The sequence below is a fragment of the Bombina bombina genome, chromosome 2 (genome assembly GCF_027579735.1).
Source record: "Bombina bombina isolate aBomBom1 chromosome 2, aBomBom1.pri, whole genome shotgun sequence".
Lineage (NCBI taxonomy): Eukaryota > Metazoa > Chordata > Amphibia > Anura > Bombinatoridae > Bombina > Bombina bombina.
The window spans coordinates 473,692,023-473,718,170 of record NC_069500.1 but is presented as its reverse complement, the minus strand read 5'-3'; the positions used below and the strand labels follow the sequence as shown (position 1 = coordinate 473,718,170).

General features: G+C 40.8%; 1 protein-coding gene across 1 annotated transcript in view; it reads left to right on the top strand.

The window, feature by feature from the left end:
- MYO1H (myosin IH) overlaps positions 1–26,148 on the top strand; it is a 372,029-nt gene that overhangs the window by 333,439 nt on the left and 12,442 nt on the right. The window contains 2 exon segments of the mRNA XM_053702119.1: positions 2,902–2,972; positions 3,106–3,203. Of these exon segments, the coding sequence (XP_053558094.1) occupies positions 2,902–2,972; positions 3,106–3,203 (169 nt within the window).

Sequence of the window (26,148 nt, the reverse complement as noted above, 5' to 3'; positions counted from 1 at the left end):
AGACGGATCCAGGCTTACTACCGAATATCGCTACAGAGTACGTCTGCTACTTGCAGAGAGGTAGCTCTAGAAGTGCCGAATTATTGAGGCCTGTGGAGTCGCCTCATGCCAGCGGAATATTGTTAGTCTGCCCTCCTCTGCAGATTGCCAAGTGTATATCACCCATACTGAGCTCTCCTCATAACCCAGAGCATTGTCCCCAATTTTGGCTTCCCTGTCATTGGAGTCGGATAGAGGACGCAAATATACTTGCATACATCATATGCTTCTGTTGTTATGACTCTTTGCTAAAAAGTTTGATGATAATATGTTAGTGTTATGTTTTGCCTAGGTTTTTGATCCCCTGAATTGCATTATCTAGCTCACATTTTCAGGGTTCTCCTATTGTATTTGTCTGTGCTTTTGTGGCTGATATTGGCTGATTTGACTATAACTCATTTTTATATCTGTCACTGCTTAACATGCTGAATTATTTGTGGTGGTTACTTATTGAACATGGGATGTACACAACTCCTTTAGATTACCAGGATTGTATTTTATGTGTCCACATATTTATTTAGGGGACTGGAATGTAGTACAGGATACCTCTAAAGTTTTATGCAAACCAAAAGCATTCTCACACCTGACCCTTGTAAACAGTGAGGGTATATAGTGTTTCTCTACAATATATACGTGGGGTTTTCTTAATTTTACTCTTGACATGATAGACCCTAGTTAATGTGTTGGACTACACCGGCTTAGTGTATGCCAAATTGTTTCGCATTTATGGGGCACTGTTAGCGGCCGAGGCGGTGTCCTGAGGATGTGTTTCAAATTACAGGCAAAACTTATTCCAAGATTAATTATGAGGGTCTCTAATATTGGTTCAGGCTTAGGTTACATATAGCTGTAGCGCTTCTAAAACTTAATTATGGAGGTTACATAATTCTTAATCACCCTCACTTAAGGTTAAGATACATCCCTGAAGAGGTACCTTACACAACATTAGGTCTTAACCTATGCTGGATATGCCTTCCGCCTACTAGCTTTTTAGTTGACCTGTGTCACCGCCCCCCCCCCCCCCCCCTCCCTATATTATTCCCTTATTCTTTCCTGTAACCACAACTGACTTCATGCACAGCTGGCCCCAACTTTACCAAAGTACCAAATGATCACTTTTTTGGCGTAACCAGCTATTAAAAATAGTATATATACACCATGGAAGGGGGAATTTATTTTATTTTTTTTGCCGGTGGGGGAGGTGAGGGATCGATTGAGATAATATGTAGGTTGTCTATTCACTTATTTTTGTACATTGTGCAGCCAATATATTTTAATTATGGATCTTCTCTCATCTAAGCTTAAGCTATTGTAAGAGGGACTTATGCTATTGTAGGTTGGATGTATGAATTAATCCTATGCTACTTTGGAGCTGATACTCTAGTATGTAGGTTTAGCTTATATAAAGCAATAAGTAAAATGCGGTCCCGCTAGTGTATAGGTGCAGTGTGTGTAGGATAGCATGATGTCTATAGTTATACCTAATATCCCTTCAGAGAAACAATGGTAATTGTCCTGCACCGCCTATTTCTGTACTACCTCTCCCCCCCCCCCCCCAGGTTAATGTGAATTCCTGGGGGGTAATATTAGACATTCACCCAACCTGGAGAATTTTTTCCGCGGTATTAACCCGCTACCTTCCACCTATTTAGGCTTATAAATCATGCCCATGAGGGGCTATATATCACTAACCTTCCACCTATTTAGGCTTATAAATCATGCCCATGAGGGGCTATATATCACTAGTAACATTTTGTAAACAATAAATAAAACTATAAGGTATCAATGTAAATCTTGTAATATCTATATCCGAGGTATGCTAGTAATACGGTAGGATATACCTGTTCTCAAAGTATCTGTCATGATTTACTATTGTTATCAGCTATGCTCATTTTGAAATAACTTGTTTTCTTGTTTATATGTGGCTTTTGTTTTGCTAATTACCTTAATAAAAATCTTTGATTAAAAAAAAAAAAAAAAAAAATATATCAAGGACGACTATTTACCTTTGAATTTAATGTAACTTATTGTGGGGGTGTAGCAAATCATTTATGTGTTTTTTAAAACATTATTAAAAAAAATCCACTGTAATAACAAAATCATTTAGAATTTATGGGTCATTGTTTATTAACATTTTTACAAATAGTTTAACTATAAATGTAGCGTAACCATGACTCAGACATTTCTGCCCAAGCCATGTACCGTTGTATGAATGACTACAGCTATGCTGAGCTAGTAATGCACCTTTTAAGATAATATAATACACTGTTTTGGATCTTTTCTCTGGGTCATGCTATAGATAAGAATTTTCACACACTATAACAGAATCAAATTGTGCAAGATCAGCAGCATCTAATCAAACTACTACTTAGATGATCAGGGCATATGGCTAAAAATGGCTGTCCTGTCAAATAAAAATGTAAAATTATTTAGGCCTAGATTAGAAATGAAGCACAAAAAGATTAGTGCTATGGTGCAAAGCTCGACAACAATCAATAGCAATTTTAATTTTGTGCTCATAAGTCCAAAGGATTTTTTATATCACTCAACCGATAGTGAGCTTACATGTGCATGTCAGATAACTCAGGCACACTAAATCCCTAATAGACTTCTATGGGAGCATACAGTAACATTCACATCAGATATCGCCCCTGATTCTAGCCATTATAGAATTAAAATCTATTTTAGTTATTAAATTAAAACTGTTTACTGAGCACCTACATTAATGAGGCGGACATTTTGTATACTGAGCAATATTAGTGTGAATTGACCTGATTTGCAAATAAGTGCACACTATAAAATATGCTACAAAGCTGGCAGAAAATGCAGAAAACTTTTATATTTGTCCTATTGTTTTTAAAGGTATCTCAATTAGTGGTTTGAGTGACGGGTTCCTTATCATCCATGTGTTACAAGAGGACAACAAACAAAAGGTACAAAACAAATTAAGATGTACAGTTCTGCATTAGGTATTTTGACACAGATAGGGTCTTCATATCAGCTGTGCATTTTCTGAAAAAATAGTTACGTAAGAAAGAATAATATCTGCTCCTGTTCTAATTCCAGGGAGATGTCATATTACAATGTGAACATATATTTGAAACAGTCACAAAATTATGCATGCTGGCTGACAAGAAGGACGCAGTTACTATACAACCGAAGAGGTACAGAATATGTGTGTGTAAGGGGCTCCAAGCACATATCATGTGTTCTGGATTTCCACACTAGTGTTTGTCCACTTCTCTCTGTATTAAGACAAAGGGCCCGATAATCTAAACCTTGTGATTTCAGATGTGTTTTTTCTCATCAACCCTCACAGGAGCTGCTCTGGTGGAATTTTGGTAAAAAAAAAAAAAAGGGCAGTCCCTGCGAGAGGCGCGATGTCTCCTATTGAAAGTAATGGAGCTCGCTGGAAAGAGATACTTTGCTCCGTAGAGTGAAGTTAATAGCGAGCAGGGGGTGTACTTTGAAAATGTAATCCTGCAGCCAATATAAATCACATTAAGCTGCTTTCTGTGTATAGCATCTTACAATCACCTACATTTTTGTATGCATGTGTTTGTCTATTAGGGTTATAATTATTTTGAGAAAAGCTCGCCACCTTTTAGTTGACGAGAAAAAACAGTGAGATCTGTAGTGCCAAAATCTTTTCAGAATTATGCTGGGATAAGAGAGACAATTTCATACACGCACATGGAAAGTCCATGTTCAGCCTATTTTATGAAAAAACAATTATTACACTTTGTATTTTGTACTTTTAATCCTTACGCTGCTAAGCCTTTTGTCACCCCAGTGCTGAATCAATTTTTAAGCTTTTTTGCTAGCTAGATTTAAACACTATTGTTAGTCAAATTTTAGTGAGTGACCCACACAAAATGTATTATATATTTTAGTAAACAATACTGAAAATGGCCAAGTGACCACTGCTGTTACTTTGATCACCTAACTAAATTGTCATCCTGGGTAGCTGAATGTGAAATAGGGGCCCATACAAGCTTTTGGGGTTTCTAATATAGATATGAGAGGCTCTATTGTTCAGTACAGAAATAAATGCACTTTTTTTTGCAAGGTGTTTACTGTTACCACAGTGATCATCTTTCTATACAGACAAAATTCATATATTTTTTGAGAGAGGGACTTGTTTACTAGAAAGTAAACTTTATTATGGGTCTTTCAAATGAGGAGTCTTAGATGTTTGTATCTGCTATAGGAGATGAGATTTAAGGGACATTCCAGTTAAAATATAAATGCACATAGATACATTACATTTTTGAATAGAAACATATTTGCAATATATATGTATTGGCAAAAATGCTTCTATTAAGAGTTATCACTGTTTTAGTGGTAACATTTTTCTCACGTGCATGTGAAGCATAGCTAGATATTCTCACTGCACCCACATTTTAAATAATGCAGCAGCTCAGATAATCACTGGGTCTTGTATCATGTCAGCAATTAACAAATAGAGTCATTACCAGATGGTACAAGCACCTTAGGCTCTTCGAACAAGTGTTGTGTTTAAAATGCTGGTGCACAGTGCATACTTAAATACACTTTTGAAACAGCTGTAGCTTTTATTAGAAGCATTTTTGCTTATGCATGTATATTACAAAATTGCTTCAGTTCAATACAGAAATGCACCCACATGGTTTCCAATTTTGGCTGGAATATCCTTTTAAGGGGTTTGAAGAACCTCCCCCCATCCAGCTCCAAGTGAGCTTCCTGGATCTGCCCCCTTTGTGACATCACCACATGCATACGTGGCGACTTTACCGGCGCACCCATGAAGCCTGGGAGTGCTGTCCACCAGGCCACCAACGATCCCTAGCCTGTAGTGAGGGAGATCACCGAAAACAGCGTTTGATCAGTGATCCCCTTGCCAGATTTTTTTCTGCACATCCAGTGAACTTAAATCACAATTTACACTGTGCATAGTTAATATGATTTATTCCTGTGTATTTTACATTTTTTGATAAAATACCATTTTTGGTGAACAATTTTGTTACAATTTTTGATGCACTTTAACAATACAATTTTCCCTGCTTATTTTTTGTGCGAATGGTTCAATTATTCGTTTTGGATGATGTTTAAAATACTAATTTTATTGTGTACTTTTTTTTTTATACACAAATGCAGTTTTTATGATTTTTTTTAGCATGTTATGTATTTTAACAGATCTTTTAATTTAAAGGGACATAATACTCATATGCTAAATCACTTGTAAGTGAAGTAGTCTAAATGTAAAAAGCTGACAGGGAAATATCACCTGAGCATCTCTATGTAAAAAATTAAGATATTTTACCTCACAACTTCCTCAGCTCAGCAGAGTAAGTCCTGTGTAAAAAGTAATACTTCAGCTGCTGTCCAGTTGCAGTAAAAAAAATAATAAAAAAAAATTAAGAAATGAACAGCAGCCAATCAGCATCAACAGTGCTGAGTTCATGAACTCTTTTACTGTGATCTGATGAGATTTCACTTAACTCTCATGAGATTTCATCGTAAACTTCCTTAAACTGAATAGGGAAATAAGATGAGTGTGCATGAGGCTTACTGCCTTGCAGGTCTTGGGACAGGCATACTGATTTGCTGCTTAAAGTCCTTTACAATGGGGTGTGAATACTTAGGACATTTTGAGGTAAAATATCTTTCTTTTTTACATAGAGATGTCCAGGTGATATGTTCTAGTTAGCATTTTACAGCTATGCTGCATCACTTTCAAGTGTTTCAACATTTGGGTATCATGGCCCTTTAATGGTTTTTGCAAAGAAAGCCAAGGTGTCAGTGAGTTTCTTATACCATTTCAATAGGCACAAAGAAAGTGGTGGAACCTCACAGAAAGCCGTCTGTCAGACCTAAAGCCACAACAGAATCAGAATACAAGTTTCTGAAGGTCAACAGTTTAAATGATTTGTGGCTCCCACAACGATAGGTTTAAGCACAGCATAATATTGGTTGAAGTAAGCCGGTCTCACATTCAACTTGAAAATAAGATGTCAAGCTGCAGGCAGTAAGAAAGTCATTGATAATATGGCAAAATAAGAAAAAGAGGCTTCCCTGGGCCATGAAGCACCACCAGTGGACTACTGAAGACTGGAAGAAGGTCTTCTTTGGTCAATTATGCACGGTTTTTGTAAAGTGTTAAGTAAACAAAAAACATACATTATGCTTACCTGATAATTTCATTTCCTTCTGTATGAGGAGAGTCCACGGCATCATTCTTTATTATTATTATTGTTGGGAAATACTGAACCTGGCCACCAGGAGTAGGTAAAGACACCCCAGCCAAAGGCTAAAATACTCCCCCCCTACTTCCCTCATATCCCAGTCATTCTGCCAAGGGAACAAGGAACAGTAGGAGAAATATCAGGGTATAAATGGTGCCGGAAGAGAAAACAAATTTTGGTCCGCCCATCGGAGTATACTGTCGGGGGCTGTGGACTCTCCTCATACAAAAGGAAATTAAATTATTAACATAATTTATGTTTTCCTTCTTAATATGAGGAGAGTCCACGGCATCATTCCTTACTGTTGGGAAAACTATACCCAAGCTCTGAGTGCACTACAGCCGGCAAAACCTTTCTCCAAAAAGCTGCTTCAGTCGAAGCAAAAACGTCAAATTTGTAGAATTTTGAAAAAGTATGTAAGGTGGACCAGGTAGCCGCCTTACAAATCTGATCCATAGAGGCCTTGTTCTTAAAGGCCCAAGAGGAAGCCACCGCTCTAATGGAATGAGCCGTAATCCTCTGAGGAGGTCTACGTCCTGCTGACTCCTAAGCTAAGCGTATAACTGTCATATCAGAGTTTGTTAGCAGAAGTTGTTAGAGTGGAATCATTGACAAGAGACCACACCAAAGGAAACTGCAAATTGATTTAAATATCAGTAGCATTATGTCTGAGAATGCAGGCAAGACTGCTAGCAATAGCTGGTTAACTAAGGGTTAACATTGCTCGCTAACAGCTGATACTAATGTTGTAGGCAGATGTAAAAACATTATCTGAACAGAGGGGCAGCCAGGAGATTAATGGAAATAAACAATATCTGCATTAGATTAGCAGTTCATAAATAGCAGTAAGAGACAAACTTAGTTTGTATAATTGCACTCCATTTAAGCAACAGGTTATAACAAGTTGATGATTAGTGTGTGCTGTTAGCAAAAAGGAGAACTAGCAAGATTTGTTGTGTAACAGATTATAGCAAGCACAGACTTTGTGTAAACAAATGAGCAGCAGACATAAGCATAGATTCTAAGGGAAGTAACTTATCTTAGGGAAGGAATGCAGTCCTGTAGAGGAGATCCATAGGGCAGTGATTGCCAGCAGTAATTTAGTAGAATAGGATTAAAGGCTTTTCCAGCCAGCAGCAGTGGAACAGTGCAGCTTCAGTGTAGAATGTCCTGCTGTTATAGAGAAACTGAAAGTGAATCCGGAAGCAGTGGAGAAAGACTGCAGCTCCTGTAGATGATAGCAGCTGTTACAGACTGTGGAACAACAGCAGTCTGTAGTTGATTGGCTTCAGTAAGTAGCACAGGAAGGAAACTCTCTGCAATTGAAGATACCTAGGCAGAGTGTTAGGGGAAGTGCTGGCTTAAATAGGCTGAAGTAGGAGGGCAGTAAGTTAGAGCATTACAATAACACTCCTCAACCAAAAAGATAAGGAAGTCGAAGAGGCCTTCAGACCCTTACGCTTCCCAGAGTAGATAACAAACAAGGAAGAAGTTAGTCTAAAATCCTTAGTAGCTTGAAGATAAAACTTCAAACCTCGAACCACATCCAGATTATGAAGTAAACGTTTAATCGAAGAAGGATTAGGACATAAGGAAGGAACCAAAATTTCTTGATTGATGTTACGATGTTACGATCAGACACCACCTTAGGAAGAAAACCCAAATGGGTACGTAGGACAGCCTTATCAGTGTGGAACACCAGATAAGGAGGCTCACATTGCAAGGCAGCCAATTCAGAAACTCTGCGTGCTGACGCAATAGCCAATAGAAAAAGAACCTTCCAGGACAATAATTTAATGTCAACCAAATGCATAGGCTCACACGGAGCCCGTTGCAAAAACTTAAGAACAAGATTCAAACTCCAAGGTGGAGCGTTAGATCTAAACACAGGTCTGATCCTGATCAGAGCCTTAATGAAGGATTGCACGTCAGGGAGCTCTGTGAGCCTCTTGTGTAGCAAAACAGGGCCAAAATCAGTCCCCTCAGGGAACTGGCAGAAAGGCCCTTCTCTAGACCCTCCTGGAGAAAGGAAAGAATCCTGGCAACCTTAATCCTAATGCCAGGCGAAACCACGTTTTTCACCAGAATAAGTAAGCTCTCCACAACTTATGATAGATGCGATGAGTAACAGGCTTACAAGCCTGAATGAGTGTGTCAATAACCCTCTCAGAGAAACCTCTCTTGGCTAAGACTAAGCGTTCAATCTCCACGCAGTCAGCCTCAGAGAATCTAGATTTTGATGAACAAAGGGACCTTGTTCCAGCAGATCCCTGCGACAAGGTAACTTCCATGGAGAAGATGAGGATAATCCCACGAGGTTCGTGAACCACACATCCTGCTTGATTCGAGCCACTACATGAGGAAGAAGTGATAACGGCGGAAAAATGTAAATTGGATTGAACCTCCAAGGCACTGCTAATGCATCTATTAGCTCCGCCTGAGGATCCCTGTACCGGGACCCATATCTGGGTAGCTTGGAATTGAGCCGGTATGCCATGAGATCTATCTCCGGTGTCCCCCATCTGTTGCAAATCTCCACAAACACCTTGGGATTGAGAGACCATTCCCCCAGATGAAAGGATTGTCTGCTGAGGAAATCCGCTTCCCAGTTGTCCACACCTGGAATGTGGATTGCTGACAGCGAGCAGTTGTGGGCCTCCGCCCACTCCAGAATACGAGATACTTCCCTCATTGCTAGGGATCTCCTTGTTCCCCCCTGATGGTTGATGTAAGCCACAGAGGTCATGTTGTCTGATTGGAATCTGATAAACTGGGAAGAACCCGGAAGAGGCCAAGCCTTCAGAGCATTGAAGATTACTCAAAGTTCCAATATGTTGATCGGGAGGAGGGAATGCTCTTGAGTCGATAGGCCCTGTGCCTTCCTGGCACCCCAAACAGCTCCCCATCCTGAGAGACTTGCGTCTGTAGTCACAATCTCCCAGGATGGTCTCAAGAAGGATGTACCTTGAGACAGGTGATCTGGACAGAGCCACTAGGAGAGCGATTCTCTTGACCGGTTGTCCAGAGAAATCTGTTGAGACAGATCCGAATGATCGCTGTTCCACTGTCTCCCCATGCACAGCTGAAGTGGTCTGAGATGGAATCTGGCAAAAGGAATGATGACCATGCTGGACACCATGAGACCAATCACCTCCATACACTGAGCCACAGAGGGCCTTAAGGAGGTCTGGAGGGCAAAACAAGAGGAAGTTAGCTTGTAACGTCTCTGGTCTGTAAGAAATATCCTCATGGATATGGAATCTATCATAGTACCCAGGTATTCCACCCTGGTACTGGGAATAATGGGTTTCTAAGTTTATCTTCCATCCATGAGATCAAAGAAGAAATAGAAGAGCTTTCGAATGGTCTTCTGCCAGGCGACAGGATGGTGCTTGAACCAGAATATCGTCCAAGTATGGTGCTACTGCTATACCTCTGGTTCTGGCCACTGCAAGCAGAGCCCCTAGAACCTTCATAAAAACTCTTGGAGCAGAAGCTAGAACAAAACAGAAGTGCAATAAACTGGAAGTGCTGGTCCAGGAACGCAAACCTTAGGAACTTACAGTGTTCCTTGTGTATAGGAACGTGAAGGTAAGCATCCTTCAGGTCTATCGTGGTCATGAACTGTCCTTCCTGAACTAAGGGAAGGATGGACCTTATTGTCTCCATCTTGAACGAGGGGACAGATAGGAATTTGTTTAAGCACTTTAGGTCCAAAATAGGGCAAAAAGTTCCCTCCTTCTTTGGGACCACAAAAAGGTTTGAGTAGTATCCCAGGCCTCTTTCTGCAAGAGGTACCGGGACAATGACTCCCAGGGAGGAGAGATCTCTCAGACACCCCAGAAAGGCCTCTCTCTTTTCTGGCTTTGAAGACAGGTTTGACAAGAGGAATCTGCCCCTGGGTGGATGAGACTTGAAATCTATCCTGAATCCCTGAGCGATGACCTCCAGGACCCACGGGTCTTGCATGTCCCAAACCAAGCTTCCGAAAAAGAATGACAGTCTGCCCCCTACATGATCCAGAGCCGGATAGGGGTCCCCCCCCTTCATGCTGACTTTGTCTCCGCTGGCTTCTTGCTCTGCTTGGATTTATTCCAGGACTAAGCCGGCTTCCAAGTCCCCTTGGATTGCTCAGGCTTTGCGAAGGGTTGCTGACATTGGGATTTATCTGAACGAAAGGAACGAAAATTAGGACCTTGTACCTTAGGTTTGTTCTTCTTATCCTGTGATAAAAAGGCACCTTTGCCTCCAGTAACCATGTAGATAATTGAGTCCAGGCCTGGACCAAATATAACTTTTCCCTTAAATGGGAGGGAAAGAAGTCTTGACTTTGAAGTCATGTACGCAGACCAGTACTTCAGCCAGAGTGCCCTACGGCTTGAACAGAAAAAACCTGAAGCATGGCATTCATGCAAATAATCTGCATATGTGCATCACAAATATAAGAATTAGCCACCCTTAAGGCCTTAATTCTTTCTTGGATCATGTTGAGGGAACACTCCACCTCGATCAACTGAGATAAGGAGTCACACCAGTAGGTAGTTACTCCAGCAACAGCCGCTGCCGGTTTAACCAAGTATCCCGTATGCTGAAACATCTTTCTTAACAGAGTTTCTATTTTCTCATCCATGGGCTCTTTAAACGAAGAACTATCCTCAAGCGGAATAGTAGTGCGTTTAGCAAGCGTGGAGATAGCGCCATCCACCATGGGGATGAAACCCCACAACTCCAATTGAGAGTCTGGAACCGGGAACAATGTTTTAAAGGAAGAAGGGGAAAAAGAAGAACCAATTCTTCCCCATTCATTCTTAATAATGTTCGCCATCTTTACGGGAACTGGGAAAGTCTGTGGAACAACTCTGTCCTCGTAGACCTTATCTAATTTAGGAATCAAAGGTTCCTCAGGCAATTTAGGCTCTGGAACCTCTAACGTAGCCAAAACTTCCTTTAGCAGAAAATGTAAATATTCAATCCTAAATCTAAAGTCTGGTTCCTCCGCAGCTGGAGGCTTAGAGGCAGTAGATTCCGACCCTGAAAGAGCACCTTCTGAAGTATCAGAGGCAATCTTCATCATCGGATAATCTTGTATCAGATAAATCCAATAAGCTAGTAGATGACCCCTGGGAAGCAGTGACGTGCAGTGACGTCAGAGGCTGGTGAGGCAGTGGCTTGGATACGTCTTCATTCTTTAGATATCCTTTGTTGAAGAAATAGCAATGCACATGGGTGAGCCAATCACATAAGGTATCTATGTGCAGCCACCAATCAGCAGCTACTGAGCATATTTAGATATGATTTTCAACAAAGGATATCAAAAGAATGAAGACAATTAGATATTAGATGTAAATTGGAAAGTTATTTAAATTGCTGTTCTTTCTAAATCATGAAGAAACATATGGGTTTCATGTCCCTTTAAATGGTGTCTTGGAAAACTGGTCAACTTAGTAAACATGTGATTTTAGTCTAAAGGATGTAACAGAACACTTGCCAGATAACAAAATAGCTTGCTCTGATTATGAGATCTAGAAATCCATGCCCATTAAAATATGTTTAAAACATACTTTTTACTTTAATGCTGCAAATTATGATTATAGATTCTTTCATTATTCAGTAAATATAAAAATGTCTTGATCCAGTGGCGACTGGTGAAATTTAAAGATGGTGGGGCGCTTGACCCCACCCCTTTAAATAAAGCCACACCATCAGATGGCACTACCAATTCATTAATTAAATAAATAAAAGGTAGACAGAAACACATATACACAGAGGGTTAGAGAGAGAAAGAGAGAGAAAGACACACACAGAGGGTTAGAGAGAGAGAGAGAGACACACACAACAGAGGGTAGAGAGAGAGAAAGAGAGAGAGAGACACACAGAGGGTGTAGAGAGAGTGAGAAAGAGAGAGAGACACAGAGGGTTAGAGAGAGAGAGAGAGAGAGAGAGGGAGAGAGAGAGAGAGAGGAGAGAGAGAGAGAGAGAAAAAGAGAGAGAGAGAGAGACACACACACAGAGGGTTAGAGAGAGAGAGAAAGAGAGAGAGAACACACAGAGGGTTAGAGAGAGAGAGAAAGAGAGAGAAGATACACACAGAGGGTTAGAGAGAGAGAGACACACAATCACACACAGAGGGTTAGAGAAAGATGAGAGAGAGACACAATCAAACACAGAGGGTTAGAGGAGACACATAAGGGATGAGAGAGTCAGAGGGGGAGGAAGAGAGACAGAAAGACCATGTGGGAGAACAACACTTAAGGAGAGAGATGGATAGATAGATAGATAGATAGATAGATATAGATAGATAGATAGATAGATAGATAGATAGATAGAGACACACACAAGGGGGGAGGGAGACCACATGCATTTTAAGTAATAAAACAGCAGAGCTACAGAGAGTCAGAAAGTGAAGGCAAGCTTGTTAAGTTAGTGGGTGTAAAGGTTGAGGAAACAAAAATACAAAAACGATCCTTCAACTGCCGTTCAAGAGTAAAAAAGCAAAAAATACTAAAACCACATTGTCAGCCGCTCTGGAATCAATCCGGGATGTAACCCAACTGCTAGCGTGAATTGAAAGCACACGCTAGCACACTGAGAAATATCCAGGACGTGACCCACTCAGGAAGCAGATTAGAAAGATAACAAAATGAATATTGTTCCAGAATGCATGAAAGCCACAAAGGTTAAAATGTCCCTTTAAGTAGTACAAAGAACAAAAAGGAAATGCTCTTACTTGAAGCTTCTGAAAAAGGTCCCTCTTTAGCAGGCTTGTAAAACAAAGGAAAGTTCTCTTTTGCAGCTTGTAAAAGTATAATGTCCCTTTAAGCAGGTTTATAACAATCAGAAAGGCAAAGTTCTCTTTTGCAGTTGTAAAAGTAAATGTCCCCTTTTAAGCAGGTGTATAACAAACAGAAAGGCAAAGTTCTCTTTTGCAGCTTGTAAAAGTAAATGTCCCTTTTAAGCAGGTGTATAACAAACAGAAAGGCAAAGTCTCTTTTGCAGCTTGTAAAAGTAAAATGTCCCTTTTAAGCAGGTGTATAACAAACAGAAAGGCAAAGTTCTCTTTTGCAGCTTGTAAAAGTAAATGTCCCTTTTAAGCAGGTGTATAACAAACAGAAAGGCAAAGTTCTCTTTTGCAGCTTGTAAAAGTAAATGTCCTTTTTTAAGCAGGTGTATAACAAACAGAAAGGCAAAGTTCTCTTTTGCAGCTTGTAAAAGTAAAATTGTCCCTTTAAAGCAGGTCTTGTTTAACAAAGAATAGGTTTAAAGGTACAGGCCAAAGCAAGGTCAGGCAGGCAGAAGTCGGCATCAAAATATCAGCAAAAGGTATAGGCAAAAGACAGGGTCAGGCAAGCAGAAGTCGGCATCCAAGTATCAGCAAAAGGGTAATAGCTACAGGCAAGGTCAGGCAGGCAGAAGTCAATGTCCAATATCAGCAAGTAGGGATTAGGCAAAAGGCTTGGTCAGGCAGGCAGAAGTCGGTACACAGAAGAACAAAACTGATATGGTACTCACAATCCAGGGAAACAAACAAACGGGCCCAGATTCAGATCTCCCGCCGAGATTTAAAGGGCAGGAGCGTAACCGTCATCAGAGGGGTGAGAGAGGAAAGCGTCATGTTGCTAAGCAACATGACGTCAGAGACACAGAGGAGTTCCGGGGAGCCGCGGCGACACGGCGATGAACGGAAGCGCTCATGACAGCACCCCCTCCTCAAGGACCCCCTCCGGGGGACAGGACCAGGTCTATCAGGATGAGTCTTGTGGAAGGTCTTGACCAATATAGGAGCATTTACTTGATGAGCAGGTTCCCAAGAACGTTCCGTGACTGGATAAACCCTTCCAATGAATGAGATAATACAATTTCTTGCCCCGCAATTTGGAATCTAGAATATGGCTGATCTCAAACTCAGGATGTCCATGCACCAATAACGGTGGAGGTTTAGAAAAGGCTTAGAATACCTGTTAATCATCACAGGGTTTTAAAAGAGAAACATGGAATACCGGATGGACTTTGAGAGACTTGGGTAAAGCTACCCGATAAGCAGTGGAACATACCTGACCCAGTATTCGGAAAGGACCCACATATCGTGGTCCCAATTTGTTAGAAGGTTGTTTCAGGCGAAGAAGAATCGAGAGGAAATCCAAACTTTATCACCAGGGCGATATTTGGGAGCCTTTTTCCGTCGAAGATCCGAAAAGAACTTGTAACGTCTAGAAGTTACAGAAAGAATACGATGTATCTTCTGCCAATGTCGAGTTAATCTTCGGGCTGTAAGATCAGAAGCAGGATTCACTGTGGAGGAAGTATGCAAAGGGAATGTCCTAGGCTGATATCCGTAAGCTGCATGAAAAGGAGAAGTCTGAAGGGAGGAATTGTACCGGGCATTATGGGCCAATTCAGCCTAAGGAAGGTAGAAGTCCAGTTAGAATGATAATGATCCACATAATGTCTAAGATATGTTTCAAGACACTGGTTTACTCCTTTCAGTCTGACCATTCGATTGTGTGGTGGTGAGAAGTAGAGAGAGAAATAGTAGTACCAAAAATGTTTACAAAGTGACCTCCAAAATCGAGAAACGAATTGTACCCCCTCTATCTGAAACAATATCTAGAGGAAATCCATGGATTCTTACAATATGTAGAATAAAAGTTCAGAGAGTCTTTTGGCAGATGGTAATCCTGGCAAGGGTACAAAATGAGCCGTCTTAGTGAACCTGTCGACCACCACCCAGATAGTATTGTTCCCAGTGGACAAGGGAAGATCGGTAATAAAGTCCATGGATACATGAGTCCAAGGCTGGTGAGGTATAGGCAATGGTTGGAGTAATCTGAAGGAAGTTGGCGTGGAGTTTTGTTCATGCACATTGTGTGCATACTGAGACGTAATCCTTCACATCTTGAGAGAGTGTAGGCCACCAGACATGTTGTTTGAGGTTTCGAGTGGGTAATACTGATGCCAGGATGTCCAGAAGGGGACTATCATGAGCCCAAAATAAAATCTTGGAACGAAGGCGTTCAGGAACAAAGAGTAAACCATTGGGAGGTTTACAGGACAAAGGAAGATGCTCTTGAGCGGACTGTAATTCTTGTAACCAAGAAGTTGTTAACTGGGCAATGACTTCATGATGGTTGGAGAATGGTACCAGACTCAGGAACTGGGGTATCTTGAAATTGTCTGGAAAGTGCGTCTGCTTTAATATTTTTTGAACCAGGTATGTAAGACAAATTATAGTGAAACCGAGAGAAGAATAAGGACCAGCGTGCTTGCCTGGAATTTAGTCGTTTGGCTGTTTGGAGATACAGAAGGTTCTTATGATCAGTAAGTATAGTAAATGGCAAAGAAGTACCTTCCAGCCAATGTCTCCATTCATCCAATGCCATCTTGATGGCAAGCAACTCTTTATTCCCTACGTCATAGTTAAATTCGGAAGGAGTGAATTTTTTAGAGAAAAAAGCAACAGGATGAATCCTTCCAGTCTCTGGTATTCGTTGAGACAGAACCGCTCCAGCAGCAACAGAGGAAGCATCCAACCTCCAGAATAAATTGACAACTCAGGATTTGGATGACGAAGGATAGGAGCTGAGGAAAAAGCTTCTTGAGAGATTCAAACGCTTCTATAGCCTCAGACGGCCATACTTTACAGTTTTGTCCTTTTCTTGTGAGAGAAGTAAGAGGAGAAGTAATAGTAGCAAAATTCTTGATGAACTTTCTGTAATAATTGGCGAAGCCTAGGAACGTTGTAAAGCCTTCAAAGAATCAGGTCTAGGCCAATCCAAAATGGCAGAAAGTTTAGTAGGGTCCATTTCGAATCCAGATGCCGATATTACATAACCCAGAAAGGGTATGGATTTTTGATGGAAAGAACATTTCTCCGTTTAGCAAAAACAGATGGAATTCTCTTAGACGTTTGAAGTACTTTCTTGACGTGGTGCACATGATCTGGTGGTTCTGAGAAAAAATTAAGATGTCGTCCAGGTATATGATAACAAAAATATTCAAAAAATCACGAAAGATCTCATTTACAAAATGCTGGAAAACCGCCGGAGCATTGCATAGCCCGAAGGGCATGACCAAATATTCATAATGCCCAAATCGAGTGTTAAAGGCAGTCTTCCACTCATCTCCTTTGCGTATACGGATCAAGTTGTATGCAACCACGTAGGTCGAGTTTGGTGAAAATGGTGGCTCCCTGAAGATAAGTAAAAAGTTCAGGAATAAGGGGCAGAGGATAACTGTTCTTGATGGTAATCTGATTCAATCCACGATAATCATTACAGGGTCTTAATCCGCCATCCTTTTTTCCACAAAAAAGAAACCAGCCCCTACAGGGGAAGAGGAGGGTCGAATAAATCCCTGATAGCAGATTGTCTTTTATATATTCTTCCAGAGCCCTGTTTCTGGTTTAGAAAGTGGATATGTCTTGCCTCGAGAGATAGGGCAGCGCCCAGGAAGGAGGGTCAATGGACAATCAAAAGGGACGATGAGGAGGAAGACGTTTCGGCTTCTTTTTTTGGAAGAAGACATCCACAAAGTCATGGTAATGCATAGGTAAGGATTCCGGAAGTTTCAACTGTGAGAGCAATAGTGAGTGGTAACTTAGTAACTCTTTTGAAGACATTTAGTCTGGCATGTAGATCCCCAGGAAGTGAGTTCACCCGAAAGTCCAAGAAAAAATGGGATAGTGAATCTGGAGCCAGGGTAATCCCAAGGATAATGGGAATTTGCGGAGTGGGAATGACATCGAAACTAATTGTCTCAGAATGAAGTATTCCTACGGTGAGGATTAAGGGTTTGAGTAGAAAACTGAATGTATCCAGAACCCAAAGGACTCTCCACTGACCGTAGAGACTGAAATGGAATACTCCTTCTTTAGTAAGGGTATTGAATGAGTAGAAACAATGTAGAGTCAATGAAACACACCTCCAGCACCAGAATCATTTAGAGCTTGGGTATAGATCTTCTTATGTCCAATTAGAAGAGTTACCTGGAACAAAGAGTTTCTTGTATAGGGAATGACCACCTATTTTGGCTTAACTCAGTTCCCTGGACTAGAGTTAAGCCCTGGCTTTTAACTGGCCTAGTAGGACAATCCCTTAATAAATGTCCTTTTATGCCACAGTACAGACATAAAGGCCAAGAGTCCGTCTTCTTAAGCCGTTCAGTCTCAGTTTAATTTTATACTTCTACTTCCATGGGTTCAGCTCTGATCAGTAGTAGGGAGGCTGGAGTGACTGGATTAGAAAAACGAGGAGCTAAACGAAAAGGAGTTCGAGTGGAAGTCCTCTGTGTTCTATCCTTTTCTTGTTGGCGTTCACGAAACCTGGCGTCGAGACTGATACAGAGATTTATTAAGGCTTCTAAGGACTCTGGAAGTTCACGATACACCAATTCATCCTTGAGACGCTCAGAAAGTCCTTTACCGGAAAGCGGCTCTGAGTGCTCCCTGATTCCAAGTGGTTTCAGAGGCAAGGGTGCGGAACTTCAATTGCATATTGAGAGACTGGTATGATTTCCCTTGACGTATATCCAGGAGAGTTGCTTCTCAGCAGCGGATGACCTTCCAGGTTTATCGAATACGTTTGAGAATGTAGATAGAAATGTATCAACATCCAAAGCGTATAGGATCATTCTTTTCTAGCAAAGGTGACACCCAAGCCAAGGCTTTTCCTTTCATTAAGGAAATAAGAAACGTGATTCTAGAAGAGGCAGTAGCAAAGAGAGTAGGGCTATTTCGGAATGAAGACGGCATTGATTCAAAAAGCCTCTACATTCTTCAGGATTCCATCATATTTATCCGGAAGAGGAATCCTGGGACTTAGTTGTACCTGAGACTGATTTGTTAGGAATAGGGAGGAGGTAATGCCTCAATCGGATTTGGATTGGGATTAGGATTGGGAGGTGCGGTGGTAGCAACCAAATTTAGTAATAGAGCAGTAATTTGATCAAGTTTAGTGTCCAGAGACTGGCAAGTGAGTGGCATGAGAACCCAAGAGCTGTCCCCTGGTGAAGGCCTACGGCCATAGATAATTCAGTGGGGTCCATTTTTATGGCCCGTTTGTAATGTCAAGCCGCTCTGGAATCAATCCGGGATGTACCCAACTGCTAGCGTGTGAATTGAAAGCACACGCTAGCACACTGAGAAATATCCAGGACGTGACCCACTCATGAAGCAGATTAGAAGATAACAAAATGAATATTGTTCCAGAATGCATGAAAGCCACAAAGGTTAAAATGTCCCTTTAAGTAGTACAAAGAACAAAAAGGAAATGCTCTTACTTGAAGCTTCTGAAAAAGGTCCTCTTTAGCAGGCTTGTAAAACAAAGGAAAAGTTCTCTTTTGCAGCTTGTAAAAGTATAATGTCCCTTTAAGCAGGTATAACAATCAGAAAGGCAAAGTTCTCTTTTGCAGCTTGTAAAAGTAAATGTCCCTTTTAAGCAGGTGTATAACAAACAGAAAGGCAAAGTTCTCTTTTGCAGCTTGTAAAAGTAAATGTCCCTTTTAAGCAGGTGTATAACAAACAGAAAGGCAAAGTTCTCTTTTGCAGCTTGTAAAAGTAAATGTCCCTTTTAAGCAGGTGTATAACAAACAGAAAGGCAAAGTTCTCTTTTGCAGCTTGTAAAAGTAAATGTCCCCTTTTAAGCAGCGTGTATAACAAACAGAAAGGCAAAGTTCTCTTTTTGCAGCTTGTAAAAGTAAATGTCCTTTTTAAGCAGGTGTATAACAAACAGAAAGGCAAAGTTCTCTTTTGCAGCTTGTAAAGTAAAATGTTCCCTTTAAGCAGGTCTTGTTTAACAAAGAATAGGTTTAAAAGTAAAGGCAAAGCAAGGTCAGGCAGGCAGAAGTCGGCATCAAAATATCAGCAAAAGGTATAGGCAAAAGACAGGGTCAGCAAGCTGAAGTCGGCATCCAAGTATCAGCAAAAGGGTAATAGCTACAGGCAAGGTCAGGCAGGCAGAAGTCAATGTCCCAAATATCAGCAAGTAGGGATTAGCAAAAGGCTTGGTCAGGCAGGCAGAAGTCGGTACACAGAAGAACAAAACTGATATGGTACTCACAATCAGGGAAAACAAACTAAACGGGCCCCAGATTCAGATCTCCCGCCGAGATTTAAAGGGCAGGAGCGGTAACCGTCATCAGAGGGGGTGAGAGGAGAAAAGCGTCTTGTTGCTAAGCAACATGACGTCAGAGACACAGAGGAGTTCCCGGGGAGCCGCGGCGACACGGCGATGAACGGAAGCGCTCATGACACACATTCATTAAATTATAATTTTCACTTACAGAATCCCTTTCAGTGAAATCTAAGGTGTAGAACTTACTTCAAAGATGTGTCCTTAAAACACTGCCTTATTGACTGAATCTCTTCCTGCTCTGCCTCTGTCTGTATTTAGGAAGTGACAGTGGCACATTCCACTGCACTTAGAGGGGAAGTACAGAACTCTCTTTTTCACTTTAGCAAAAGCTAGCAGCTTCACAGCACAGCAACAAAATAAATGAAAGTAGTTTTTTTTCCATTTTTGTTTTGTTTTATATGATTTAACATCCAGCCCCAACCCTAAGTTCCACTGACTAATGCCTCTCACTAGATTGGTTCAGCCCAAATAGGACTGCCTCAAATAAGCAATTATGGGACATGCAATGAGCTTAACCACTTTAATCCAGTAGGTGGCGCAGCATGTTGTGTAATGGTGGGCAGACCTGCTTGTGCCTCTCCATTGTACAACATGTATCTGTGAAAAAAAAAATGCTGGGGAAAAAAAATTGCAAATTTTTTATTTTATTTTTTTAAAGCCCATAAAAAAATATATATTTTTGCCCATATGAGAGGTGAAGCACTGCATCACCTGCCTCTAGTGACTGCACATCACTGCTGGGAAGGATAGCAATATTTAACCTTTCGCTTGCGCTTTGCAGGGCGAGGTAAAGCACTAAAGGCCACAGACACTGCCGTTTCTAAACTGCTCAGTAAAGTCTGGCGGTAAAAGGGCCCCCTCCAGATGGAGGATTAGGGGTGCCACCCTCACAGAACGGAGACTACTCAGAGGTGGACGGCTCAGTGGGTATCAAACATATTAACTTTCTTTGACATGATTACTTTATCAAGGCATGTGGAACAAAACCTGAGCAGGGCGGGTATACCGTGGCCGTCCTCACAATACAGACAGGTATTAGATTTAGGTAAAGAGGGAGTACCCTCTAACGCATCAGAATTCTCCATAGCTTGCGCTTATAAAGCAGACTATTGAATAATAAGAAAAAACTGCACCTTTTTACCCCCAATGGCTGGGCGCACTCACCACCTCCTATGACCCAAGGCCAAACCAGAGAAACCGCCTTCTTCTCGTTTAAAACGCGCTACGGTCAGGAAAGAGGAAATCAGTGTAAACCACACCCGGTCACATGGTGCGCAATGCAGGACCGCCCCTGCTATAAGGAAAAAAGTGCGCCAAACTTTCATGCTGTTCAGCTTACAAAAAAGAAAGTAAAACATGTACGTTCCAACATCTGCCCTGAGCCTCATCTCACACATGTTGCAGCATAATCATAATAAAATAAAATTATGTGATTAATCACCCCTGTTCAATAATCCCCCTCTGGAGATAATAAACCCATGATTCCATAAAGATAAAAGGAGCCACACTGTGACCCTGTCTTCTGCGTTATTATATGTTTATAAAAAATGAAAACAATCTTACGGAATCTATAGCCTGAGGAACAGAAACACCAGCCTCTGAAGTTTGCCAGTCTTGTAGCGTCACTCCTGACATGGACATTGAGTGATGGAAGCAGGCAGTGAAACTCGTCAACACTGATTGCTTAGGAGCTGTTAAATGAGTCTGGATGGGTTCACAGAAAAACTCTCCTGACACTCTCCAGACTCTAACATTAGTCAATGCTCTCACTGAGAGGGCCTGAAAAGACTACTTAAAACTCCATTCCCATTTAGAAAGTAGATACCCTTATAAGGAACTACTCTGAATCTTCTGACACTTCTCTGCCAAACTCTGTGATGAAAGACAAAGAATGACTGGGATATGAGGGAAGTAGGGGGAGTATTTAAGCCTTTGGCTGGGGTGTCTTTGCATTCTCCGGGTGGCCAGATTTCAGTATTTCCCAACAGTAAGGAATGATGCCGTGGACTCTCCTCATATTAAGAAGGAAGATCCTTGCTCCTGAAAACGCTTTTTGCTTTCTGATCATATTGAGAACCAAGTTTCTTGAGTGATCACACATGCTATATAATTTTGTTTGTTAAAATCCTCCTTGCTCCAAGAGCTTTAATCCTGAAAAGCTACACCGAAAATTATTTATTTTGTTATATAGAAACTGCAAGGTCTCCCGAAACTGACACATATAATAGCCCATTCACACCTCTTAAAGGGACACTGAGCTCAATTTTTTTCTTTCATGATTCAGATAGAGCATGAAATTTTAAGCAACTTTCTAGTTTACTCTATTATCAATTTTTCTCTTCGTTCTCTTGCCTATCTTTATTTTAAAAGCAGGAATGTAAATCTTAGCAGCCAGCCCATTTTAGGTTCAGCACCAGGATAGTGCTTGCTTATTGGAGGCTGACATTTCCCCACCAATAAGCAAGCATAACCCAGGTTTCTCAACCAAAAATGGTCCGGCTCCTATGCATCACATTCCTGCTTTTATAATAAAGATATCAAAAGAAAGAAGAAAATTGATAATAGGAGTAAATTAGAAAGTTGCTTATAAATTGCATGCTCTGTCTGAATCATGAAAGAAAAAAATTGGGTTTAGTGTCCCTTTAAGGCTACATTTAGCCACCGATCAGCAAGCGCTAACAACAAATTCTGAACCAAAAATTGGCTGGCTCCTTAGCTTACATTCCTGCTTTTCAAATAAAGATACCAAGAGAATGAAGAAAAATTGATAACTGGAGTAAATTAGAAAGTTGCTTAAAATTGCATGCTCCATTCTGAATCATGAAAGAAAAAAATATGGGTTTTCATATCCCTTTAATATAAGCTATTGTACAATGAGCCATGCTCGACAGTATTGATAAACTGGATACTATCTCAGCAATTTAAATTAGGAAGAGGAACAAGACAGGCGTATGCCCTTTCCACTCTTCTATTATCCTTAGACCTGTGTGTGTGTATATTTATATATATATATATATATATATATATTATATATATATATATATATATATATAAATAACATAATTTATGTAAGAACTTACCTGATAAATTCATTTCTTTCATATTAGCAAGAGTCCATGAGCTAGTGACGTATGGGATATACATTCCTACCAGGAGGGGCAAAGTTTCCCAAACCTCAAAATGCCTATAAATACACCCCTCACCACACCCACAAATCAGTTTAACGCATAGCCAAGAAGTGGGGTGATAAGAAAAAAGTGCGAAAGCATAAAAAATAAGGAATTGGAATAATTGTGCTTTATACAAAAAAATCATAACCACCACAAAAAAGGGTGGGCCTCATGGACTCTTGCTAATATGAAAGAAATGAATTTATCAGGTAAGTTCTTACATAAATTATGTTTTCTTTCATGTAATTAGCAAGAGTCCATGAGCTAGTGACGTATGGGATAATGACTACCCAAGATGTGGATCTTTCCACGCAAGAGTCACTAGAGAGGGAGGGATAAAATAAAGACAGCCAATTCCTGCTGAAAATAATCCACACCCAAAATAAAGTTTAATCTAATGAAAACATAAGCAGAAGATTCAAACTGAAACAGCTGCCTGAAGTACTTTTCTACCAAAAACTGCTTCAGAAGAAGAAAACACATCAAAATGGTAGAATTTAGTAAAGTATGCAAAGAGGACCAAGTTGCTGCTTTGCAAATCTGATCAACCGAAGCTTCATTCCTAAACGCCCAGGAAGTAGAAACTGACCTAGTAGAATGAGCTGTAATCCTTTGAGGCGGAGTTTTACCCGACTCAACATAGGCATGATGAATTAAAGATTTCAACCATTTCAACCAAGATGCCAAAGAAATGGCAGAAGCCTTCTGACCTTTCCTAGAACCGGAAAAGATAACAAATAGACTAGAAGTCTTTCGGAAATTCTTAGTAGCTTCAACATAATATTTCAAAGCTCTAACTACATCCAAAGAATGCAATGATTTCTCCTTAGAATTCTTAGGATTAGGACATAATGAAGGAACCACAATTTCTCTACTAATGTTGTTAGAATTCACAACCTTAGGTAAAAATTCAAAAGAAGTTCGCAACACCGCCTTATCCTGATGAAAAATCAGAAAAGGAGACTCACAAGAAAGAGCAGATAATTCAGAAACTCTTCTAGCAGAAGAGATGGCCAAAAGAAACAAAACTTTCCAAGAAAGTAATTTAATGTCCAATGAATGCATAGGTTCAAACGGAGGAGCTTGAAGAGCCCCCAGAACCAAATTCAAACTCCAAGGAGGAGAAATTGACTTAATGACAGGTTTTATACGAACCAAAGCTTGTACAAAACAATGAATATCAGGAAGAATAGCAATCTTTCTGTGAAAAAGAACAGAAAGAGCAGAGATTTGTCCTTTCAAGGAACTTGCAGACAAACCTTTATCCAAACCATCCTGAAGAAACTGTAAAATTCTCGGAATTCTAAAAAATGCCAGGAAAAATGATGAGAAAGACACCAAGAAATGTAAGTCTTCCAAACTCGATAATATATCTTCCTAGATACAGATTTACGAGCCTGTAACATAGTATTAATCACAGAGTCAGAGAAACCTCTTTGACTAAGAATCAAGCATTCAATCTCCATACCTTTAAATTTAAGGATTTGAGATCCTGATGGAAAAAAGGACCTTGTGACAGAAGGTCTGGTCTTAACGGAAGAGTCCACGGTTGGCAAGAGGCCATCCGGACAAGATCCGCATACCAAAACCTGTGAGGCCATGCCTGGAGCCACCAGCAGAACAGACGAGCATTCCTTCAGAATCTTGGAGATTACTCTTGGAAGAAGAACTAGAGGCGGAAAGATATAGGCAGGATGATACTTCCAAGGAAGTGACAATGCATCCACTGCTTCCACCTTAGGATCCCTGGATCTGGACAGATACCTGGGAAGTTTCTTGTTTAGATGAGAAGCCATCAGATCTATTTCTGGAGTCCCCACATTTGAACAATCTGAAGAAATACCTCTGGGTGAAGAGACCATTCGCCCGGATGCAACGTTTGGCGACTGAGATAATCCGCTTCCCAATTGTCTATACCTGGGATATGAACCGCAGAGATTAGACAGGAGCTGGATTCCGCCCATACCAGAAATTCGAGATACTTCTTTCATAGCCAGAGGACTGTGAGTCCCTCCTTGATGATTGATGTATGCCACAGTTGTGACATTGTCTGTCTGAAAACAAATGAACGATTCTCTCTTCAGAAGAGGCCAAGACTGAAGAGCTCTGAAAATTGCACGGAGTTCCAAAATATTGATCGGTAATCTCACCTCCTGAGATTCCCAAACCCCTTGTGCCGTCAGAGACCCCACACAGCTCCCCAACCTGTCAGACTTGCATCTGTTGAAATTACAGTCCAGGTCGGAAGAACAAAAGAAGCCCCCTGAACTAAACGATGGTGATCTGTCCACCACGTCAGAGAGTGTCGTACAATCGGTTTTAAAGATATTAATTGAGATATCTTTGTGTAATCCCTGCACCACTGGTTCAGCATACAGAGCTGAAGAGGTCGCATGTGAAAACGAGCAAAGGGGATCGCGTCCGATGCAGCAGTCATAAGACCTAGAATTTCCATGCATAAGGCTACCGAAGGGAATGATTGTGACTGAAGGTTTCGACAAGCTGAATCAATTTTAGACGTCTCTTGTCTGTCAGAGACAGAGTCATGGACACTGAATCTATCTGGAAACCTAAAAAGGTTACCCTTGTCTGAGGAATCAATGAACTTTTTGGTAAATTGATCCTCCAACCATGATCTTGAAGAAACAACACAAGTCGATTCGTATGAGATTCTGCTAAATGTGAAGACTGAGCAAGTACCAAGATATCGTCCAAATAAGGAAATACCACAATACCCTGTTCTCTGATTACAGACAGAAGGGCACCGAGAACCTTTGTAAAAATTCTTGGAGCTGTTGCTAGGCCAAACGGCAGAGCCACAAACTGGTAATGCTTGTCTAGGAAAGAGAATCTCAGAAACTGATAGTGATCTGGATGAATCGGAATATGCAGATATGCATCCTGTAAATCTATTGTGGACATATAATGCCCTTGCTGAACAAAAGGCAGGATAGTCCTTACAGTTACCATTTTGAATGTTGGTATCCTTACATAACGATTCAATATTTTTAGATCCAGAACTGGTCTGAAGGAATTCTCCTTCTTTGGTACAATGAAGAGATTTGAATAAAACCCCAGCCCCTGTTCCAGAACTGGAACTGGCATAATTACTCCAGCCAACTCTAGATCTGAAACACATTTCAGAAATGCTGAGCCTTCGCTGGATTTACTGGGACACGGGAAAGAAAAAATCTCTTTGCAGGAGGCCTTATCTTGAAGCCAATTCTGTACCCTTCTGAAACAATGTTCTGAATCCAAAGATTGTGAATAGAATTGATCCAAATTTCTTTGAAAAAACGTAATCTGCCCCCTACCAGCTGAGCTGGAATGAGGGCCGCACCTTCATGTGGACTTGGGAGCTGGCTTTGGCTTTTCTAAAAGGCTTGGATTTATTCCAGACTGGAGATGGTTTCCAAACTGATACCGCTCCTGTGGATGAAGGATCAGGCTTTTGTTCCTTATTGTGACGAAAGGAACGAAAACGATTATTAGACCTAAATTTACCTTTAGATTTTTTATCCTGTGGTAAAAAAGTTCCTTTCCCTCCAGTAACAGTTGAGATAATAGAATCCAACTGAGAACCAAATA